This window comes from Manduca sexta, chromosome 25 (assembly GCF_014839805.1).
Source record: "Manduca sexta isolate Smith_Timp_Sample1 chromosome 25, JHU_Msex_v1.0, whole genome shotgun sequence".
In the NCBI taxonomy this organism is placed as follows: Eukaryota; Metazoa; Arthropoda; class Insecta; order Lepidoptera; family Sphingidae; genus Manduca; species Manduca sexta.
In genome coordinates, this window is record NC_051139.1 from 11,152,883 (window position 1) to 11,162,491 (window position 9,609).

General features: G+C 31.3%; 1 protein-coding gene across 1 annotated transcript in view; it reads left to right on the plus strand.

Moving 5' to 3' along the window:
• Positions 1–9,609, plus strand: part of LOC115451578 (neuronal acetylcholine receptor subunit alpha-3) — a 44,650-nt gene that overhangs the window by 11,732 nt on the left and 23,309 nt on the right. Inside the window, exon 3 of the mRNA XM_030179933.2 lies at positions 1,030–1,213. Within this exon, the coding sequence (XP_030035793.1) occupies positions 1,030–1,213 (184 nt within the window). The remainder of the gene's footprint in view (positions 1–1,029; positions 1,214–9,609) is intronic.

Here is a 9,609-nt window from a genome sequence, read left to right on the forward strand (position 1 = left end):
TGGTTCTACATTCTGTGCGTATCCCATTCAGGGCCCCACGATAAAAGTGTTAAAGTGTAACAGAACGTCCCATTAGTGGTCAATTTATAGTTTGTTGTTATTGTAGGTCACGTGCGACTCCATATCGCCGCGCACAATTTGCGATAATTCCCGCAGTCGCTAGTAGCTTTTGTGTACTTACGAAGTTTGAGACAATCCATACAATTATGTGATGTAGTTTGTAGATATAATTATCACTATAGCATACCTATTGCATCACATGACACATATAGGTAAGAGCGAAAACAAGCTGCTAATATCTCATTTTCGTATAATTATTATGAATTCGCTTCCACGAATTGTTAAACTAACAAACTCTTCTTAAGTTCAGCAATTAGTTAAAACAAATGTCAATCAAGCTATTGATTAGTTAAAGGGCCGGTGCGGCGTAGGTATAGCGGAACGCAGCGCAGAGAATTTGTACTGTCGAACTTTTATAGGCATTATCTGTCTGCGCCGGCCTTTGGAAGAGGTTTGGCCAATTTGGTGACAGCCGGATGTATATATTTAGGTTTTAACATATATTTGTTTGAAAATTAACACAACACTAAAATAGTATTTAATAGTTACAACAAAAACTTAACTAATTTATAAGAAAACAACAATTAATCAAATAAGCAAGAATATAAAAATATAGCTAGCGATATTCAACGATTGGGAACGTCCGTCCGAACCAAATCAAAAATGCAAGTCAAAAGTGTCTCGCCGACGCAGTGGTCCGCGGCCAGCCTAGCCGGTGCAGTTCCGCGCCCTTTTTTTATTTTTTTCTTACGACTGACCACAAAACTCATGTCATTATGACGTTGCAGCTACATCTCCTGCTTCTATTATTTTGCTAATAATAATTTAACACGGACCATTTAGAGTGGTTAACATGAATTTACTCTACTAATATATAGATTTAACTCGTTTTTATAAAATTTTCACGAAACTTAACCTTCTTCCACAAATATAATTGAGTTTATTTTGTTTTGTTTTGCATTGTTGCAGCGCTGATCCGAACTACAGGTCGGCGGTGATCAACACAAACGTGATAGTAAAGCATACAGGAGAGGTGACGTGGCTGAGCCACGGGATATACGTGTCTGTCTGTGACATTAATGTGGAGCAGTTTCCTTTTGACGTACAATTGTGCACTATGAAATGGGCGTCATGGACTTACGACGGATTTCAGGTAACGTGCTATGAAAATGTGTGGCTATTGTTTGTTTGCTACAGTTGTATATTGTAGTTGACAGTCGCGAGAAAATATGTTGAGAGGGTTTATAGCATTCGAAATATCAGGTAATTATACAGAATGCATAAATATCCTTAAGTAGTAGTATATGTAAATGTATCAGCGATTTTGTGTTTAAACAATATTGTTCAAGTATCCTTAAATGTCTGTAGATTTATCCTATTATTACTATCGAAATAAATTACCAGTTTATTAACCAAGAGATGTAGAACATACTAGATGAAGTTTTTGTGTTCTTCGACATCCGCAATTATTACTAAGTAGAACAAGGATATTAAAAAAAATATTAAATGACTTAATAAAAGTCAACTTACAATAAAAGTAACTACATAAGTATAAATTTTATATACCCCACAATAATTTGTATATTTTTAATGAACTACAATTGTCCAACTTCCGACGGTAGTTTTTTGTAATTCAATATGTTATTGTAAAATACTAAGTGCAGGTAGAAGCTCGTATGTTTACTCGTGTATCGTTACACAGAATCATTAAATTGAAAAATCCATCAAGTTTTCTTTTTTTTTTGTTCCTTTTGTTTGCTTAATCCTGCATTAAACCTACAAAGTATGATAATATTTGGTAAATTGTTCTTGAAAGCTTTTAGGGAAAACAATTCGAGTAACAAAATATGAATAAAGTGCATTAAACTGATACCATTTCGACGTTATAGTTATCCAATAAGTTTAGAATTTGGATTTAACATACTTCGTCTGCAAAGTTTTTAATAATATTGAGTAGTGAAATATGTTTTCAAAACGAGTGCAAGAAGTTTATCCGAAGACGTATGCAAAGATATTATGCAATAATGCTGTCGATATCTAAGGGAATGTGATTGGAAATGTCGTATTATAAAAGATATTTCTGCAAAATATTTGCTTGCAAAATAATTGTATGGAATAGGTGATCGTATTGCTAACTTGCAAATATCTATGTTTATGGGGTGACTATTTTTAATCTTACTTCAATTGTATTTGGTCTATGAGTACTGTCTAACGGTTGAGATCCTACCCAATTACTTATTCAATACCAACGGAGATTATGATATATACCTTTTTAATGTAGAGAATTTGATAAAGGTTTTTAGTTAGGAGTGGGGAATTAAATAAAAAAAGATAGGCCAATAAACATTTCTTATTTAAAGTTATAGAACGATAAGTATCATTTGAAATAATAGTAAAAATATCACAAAATATTCACTTACTATGTTTACATTATAAAGTCGATGAACTTTATATTATTCTGTGAAACGAACAACAGGTATAAATATTACGTCACTATTCAGACTAAAAAATCTTGATAGTTTCGTAGCATAAAACCTAGAAGATGGCATGGATTTACGATTGACTAAGAATAATGAAACCTATATTTAAAAGCTTAATGTCAGTTATAAGACGGAACAATGGTATAAATCTCTCATTATTTAAATGGAGTCAAAATACAAAAATGCTGAATGTAAATCCAACGAGCCGGAAGGTAGGACAAAAACAACGAAGTCGGGTCAGGTTTTCTATAACACTTGGTTTTAACAAGGTGCGCCTGTATTAAAGGAAAATAGACCAAGTCATTTCGATATACTTATCTCAAGTATATTTCTATTAAAGCTTTTTCATTTTAAAAATAGGAGTTCAATGCCTATGAAATAAAGAGTTAAACACAATTTCCTTGTTTATAATTTTTATTCAAAAAAAGGAAGTGATTGTCAATTCGACGTTGATTTTTTAAAATGTTTGTTACCCCAGAACTCGGCAATTTCTGAGCCGATTTGGATTTTTTTTTTTATTGTTTTGAATACTCGTCCATACTTATCTAAAAACTTTATGATGCCCCCTATCTGCACTATCTCACTGCTAGACATATAAAAATCATCTAGTGATCAACAGATCACTTAAATCCGAATTTCCGACCTTGTCGATCGAAGGGTTAAAATCGTAACATATTATTTGATGCGAAACGGTAGTAAATACGGAATTCCTGTATTCTTTCACTGGTATCCTAGGTATTTCGTTTTATCACAATACGAGATCAGGTGTTGAGCGGGAGCAAAGCGCGAGCAGCACAGCGGGAATGCAAAGCATGGAATTAAATACCAAATGAGATACTTATTGATGTGTCGAGTTATATAAATCACTAGCCTTTTTACGTGACTCTCGCCGCTATTCACATGTAATATTAAGGATATTCGGCTCTGCATTATGTTTCAAATAGGTAGAGTAGGTATACGATGTTACTGTTTATCTGTACTTATTTCAAAAAGTATAAATCGAATGTCAAGAAAATCACGACTATATTATTTTTAGATAATTTTTTGTACCTCTGTAATGTTATTATACAGGGGGTCCCACAAAATAGTGTCAAGCGGAGGTCCGGAGATAGAGCACCCTTGGGGTATCCGAATCACCCTCATGTATGTTCTGCGATTTTTCATAGTTTTCGAGTTATGAATATTTTTTAAATTTTTGAGAATTTTCGATTTGAACAATGAAATGTATTTTTTTTACAAAAAGTGGAAAACTTATTCAAGATTTTTTTGTTGCAACAAAATTTTCATTAGTTGTATTTTTTGGCTAAAAACAATCAACTTCATAACTTTAATGAAAATTATGAAAATGTTGGTGTAAAGTGAAAAACTTACGTTCTATGAATAATGACTTAAATTTTCTTCTTTAAATAAAAAATCTAAACAAGTGACTTCGTGGTTCTAAGATTTGTCAAAACTTCTCCAGACTCTCGACTTACATATTCATAAGAAAAATATAGCTCTTAGGGGGCTATTTTGGCTAAAATCAGCCTTAAAAGATTTATCAAAATGTATCATATCAAATAAATGAAACTTTCCAAATTCAAATTCATAAAACAAAAGAAACAAAATATTGTCTTTTAAACATTTTTTATTCAGTTATAAAAAGTTGCAACTTCAATGTTTAATGCCGTTGTTGAAAGAAACAATAACTTAATTACAATTAACGCCTTTCGAAATAAAATTCAACCACAAAAAGAGTAGTACAAAATTTGTGAAAGTGATTAATGAAAGGGATGGAACGTAATAAATTTGAGCAAAAATATTTTTTGTCGATATTCATAAAACGAATGAGGTTGCCGAACTGGGCCCAGATGGTACAAGTTTTGTAATTAATTTATATTCTGACGCTAAACTTAGCGTTGAGAACTCTTTAATTGTAAACCAATTCTGTTATAGCTAAATAATAAATAATGTTATGTGTTTAGTGCTATAATTTGATAGAGTGTTATTAAGGTACGGGTGAATGGATGCAAAAAAATTGAAAATATATTCGATACAGCGAAGTGTACGCAGTTTATTTGCGTATTTGCCTAACTCAAAATGAATAAAAGCGTGAGTTAGTAAGTAAATTTATACTATTGTCTTAAAAATTTAGTGCTACATTACCTTCGTGCAAAAATTCTTAAATTGCAATTATATTCATATATTCCACTACAGCAGCAAATTGTTGTTGAAGTAGTTTTTGATTAAATTGCGAAGTAATATTTCTGAAATTATAATTGGTAACATGTTTTTTATACAATGAATTCAATAAATCATACTTATTGCGAGAAGAATTTTATTAAAACAATACTTATGGGTAATACACATTCATGTATATCTAATACTTGACTAACATTAGAATTTACTTTAACACGATATACCTATATAAATAAGAGAAATTCTTTTGACTATAAAAACTATAAAGTAAAATTTATGCAACACACTATTCTAAATAGGTATGAAATGACAATACCATAAATTCTGTATTGAATATTTTATTGGCTAAATATTTTTCATTTCATTTATATTCATCTTTCACAATTCATAGACCTAAAACATTATATTACTGAATTCATAAAGTTTGAATGGGAAATAAAATAGGTATTTTCACAATAATTTAATCTATCATTTAGTTTAACGAATAATCCATAAAGCGTAATCAGAAATTTGATTTTTTTTGTTTCCCCTTCTAGAAGCTGTAATAAGCGCATTAGTAGTATATTATGTACTATGCAGTACATAGCCAGGGTTAGAAATTGCATAAAAATACACATAACATTATGCTTCAAACGCATGGTAGTGTGTGTTATCTTTTGATTAATACAAAATTTTACGGGTTAATGGGTCCATTTTTCAGATAGATCGAAAAAAGCCATTAGGATTGTTTATAGAAAAGGTGGTATGTCTTGTAATTTTTTATAGAACTTAATTATTTCACATAATTATAGTTTTTTTTTGGATTTACTTCTATAATATGCAACACACATATGACGCCTTTATCCTGTGATGTAATAAGGGGCAAGTCCATTCCCATGTAGGTCATAAATTCCATGTTGCAGGACGATACTAAGAATAAAAACCTAATATTGCATTTCCCGACGTGGGATTTGAACTCAGAATCTCTGAACAGTGATCGTGCTGTGTAGACAATACAACTACGCCACCGAGGCAGTTTATAATACTGTTGATATAATATAAATTACGACTAAAACCACTGCTTTAGTAATCTGCTCACATAATAATACAATATAAACATGTGTAATTTCTTCGAATATAAACTATTAGGTTTAAATTGTTGATCAAAGCAGAGAAACAAAAATTACTTTAAGACATTGCAATGCAATAGCATTTTTAATTAGCTGACTAAATAAGTAACGTATTTTCAAACTCCGAACTAGTCCATTGAAAAGTTACATTTGGGGTTGCGTTTTTTAGAGGACGCAATTTTATTTTTTAGAAGTGTAGGAGGGGTCAGTGTAAAGCTAAAATTAAGTTTGTGGGGTCGCCACCCTTGTCCCATGGTCGCCATCTTGAAAATAGGGGTTGAAATGGTTTTACGATGTATCTCTTAAACTATTCATCTGACAAAAAATTTAAAACATTTTTGTTGCAAATTAAATTCTCTACAACTTTGGTCCAGTAACTTTTGTCGTAGAACTATAAATAAAAAGTTATAAGCGAAAATGTTAAGAAATTCAATGTTAAGCATTGTCCATTGCAACGTCATTAGAACGTGTGTTTATAAGGTTCATAATACTTTTTTTTGTACTCTCATTACGTACAACACAAACCCGTGGTTGTCGGCTTGTACTGGAATTACTTGGATCCTGAATCGTTTTGGCACAGATGAAGCAATTGTTCACAAAATCAAAGTCTGGCTCTGGAGCTTCTGAAACTGACGATAAACTACTGGAGCTGCTGCTGCGACGACGAACAACATTATCGGTTCGATTGTCCACGTAATAACAATAACTTACGCAATATGTACAGTAACTTCCGAAACATTTCGTAAAATTGTTTTTGAACAATTGCTTCATCTGTCCGAAGCGATTCAGGATCCATAATTCGCGTACAAGCCGACAACCGCGGGTTTGTGTTGTACGTAATGACCACAAAAAAAGTATTATGAACCTTATAAACACTCGTTCTTATGACGTTGCAGTATAACATTGAACTGCCTACGCTTTTATATTTATTAATTTACGACAAAATACTAACCAAATTTAGTAATTTGCAACAAAAATAATTTTTTGGATAAACATGTTTAAGAGATACATCGTAAACTATTTCAACAAAAGATGGCGGCGTGGGACAGGGTAACGATAATGGTTACTTGCACAAAAAAATTGCGTCCTCTAAAAACTGAGTAAGACCTAAAAAATGTAACATTTCAATGGACTAACCGAAAACCGAAAATAGAACACAATCAATCGGTGCTGTGGTTTGCTCGCAAATACCAACCTGCTACAGAATTCATTAGTGCTACAAAGGTTTAATCATCATATATTTTTTATCTATGTATACAACAAAAACGTGAAAATGACCCCCCCCCCCCATGACTTTTTATATTTGTGTATATATTATAGTATGTAATATAATTATTCAGAGAATACATTAAACTTTTGTAACGCTACGGTACAACTCTAAACTCCTAACATTAAATATATAGATATACATCGTCAGCATCTATATGCTAGGGAGTTATATGTGCATTTCTAGTTAATCACAAATGCGAAGAATTTATGATGTACGAAGTGGAATATATTTGAATGAATTGTAAAACTAAACACATTCAGTATGTATTTGTTGCGTAAGGTCATGTAATTAAATTAGCAGATTTCTGTCAGGTCATATTGTTTTTAAGTCTTCTATTGAGTCAATAAATAACCTTAGTTAATACAATTATGATGCATAAATGTTCTATCCTCGCCAACATCTAGCAGAGACAGCCCTAACATATAGCCGAAGCTCCGTTGGGATTGCGGGATCTGTGCTTACTTCCACGACAAACATTTTAATTTGTCCGACGTTTTTTTCTTAGACATCTTCAAGAAAAACCTGTAAAAGAAAAATACCCTAACAGCTATTCATCGTGAAAAATAAGAAGGAATGTCGTACATAATCTTGGCCGCAGGGAAGATTTCTTTGAATACAAAAGATCGTTACAGCTGCTTTTCATGCATATGAAAAGAGTTATATTTCATTGGTTCGTGTACTCATGACCACAAAGATTCAATATGTGGGAACTTTATTTTATACTAACTATAGATATGTTTCGTGTCGTACGTTCGTGTATAAATTTTGTCTTAGTTCTAACCTGTTGCACGTCTTGGCACTATAAATGCAAAATTAATATTTGATATCAGTGATTTGGAATATATGTACAGTGTGCCATATAAGTAGTTAAAAAAATCAAAATTTAAAATCGCCTATGGTTCTTATAAAATAATATTTTCTGTTTAAATATAAAATAAAAGGAATTTACTTCACACAAATAAAAAGAAACACTGTTTTATTAAACTTAACGCCTATAGGCGATTAGGAGTTTTTTTTTGTTCGGCTCCTATATGTGGGTGACTGTACGTAAAATATTCAGTAGGTAATATCAAACACAAACATGAATAAATCACTCATGATTGAAACCTCATTTTGAGAAAAATATTACCATCCAAAGTGTCGGAAATAGTTAAAGTATAAGTAGAAAGAAGTTTTCAAACATTCTTATTATTCAATTATTTTTGTTGTACTCATAATTATAAATTATTTAGCTAACGTAAATTAAAATAAAACCTAAAATTAAATTGTATTGTATCTTAACATTTATCCCGCGTATAACTTGGCCACTCACATTACAAGCAAAATAACTCCCTAAAAGTTAATATTTTACCTTTTTGTAAACACGCTATTCGCAACATTGCGTGAATTTCCCTGCGTGGAAATTATCATTAGAACTCTTATAGCGGCCCATATTTTTCTTTCCCAGAGAGATAATGAAGCCGGAGAACACTGTTATAAGCCGCATAAACTTTTCATTTATGTTTCGGTCTACTATTTCAATTGAAGGCATAATACAACTCTCATTGTCTTATTGTTTTTATGTATTTAATCTAATTTATATTATGTTTTAATGTTCAATAGTTTTGTTTATACTAGATTTAAACATGTACTTTTAAAACTGAAAATGAAATATTATACGTCGGTGATTTTAGACTAATTAGAAGATCAATAAAAAGCGGATATGATTTATTTTTGAATCATCGAACATATATTTGATTGCGAAGAAAAAACTTCGCCAAAAACAATAAGTTAAGCCGAGGTTTTCTGTTTGTACAAATATACCCAAAAACTGTAGAGTTAGAAGAAATTTCATTTTTTTTATAAACTCTTTATTACTTATTCTTAAGGATTTCATGTCAACTAGCACATTTTATATATTCTCTTCATTTTTGTAATTTAATGGGATTACATTGATTACACCACATTAATAACATTCAATATTTAAATATTCTATACATGTAGAAATTGAGGTTGATTACGATGAGAGATTACTGCCGCTAGGTTAACTAAGATTACACTAATTTACGTTACTTGGTAGTGTATGTTCATTATTCTTAGGCCTAATCCCATTGTTTTGTTATAAAAATACCCAAATGTACGTTATTTGATTATAACAATTGTTGAAAATAAGGAATTATAAGTAAGCATGGTATTGATGTCAATATACTTATACATACCTCTCTCTCTCCTTTGCATATAATTAGAGCCTGTTCAATTAATACTTGGGTTAAATTTTATTCGAAAGTCTCTTAATACGGTTTTAAATCAGACTTTTCACGAATACATTTCTATTCACGCTGCAACTGAAATACCCCACACGGTAATGAAAACGAACTAAAAACTATTGAACGCATTCGATTCCACGTCCCCAAGCTCCTCTAGAATCTACACTTTAAATGAACTTTAAGATTTTTTCATTTCGTTTTCTTTAAGTTCAATTCGACGAGAACATTTTATTTGAATCTTATTAAATATTTATAGCTCGTTTGCT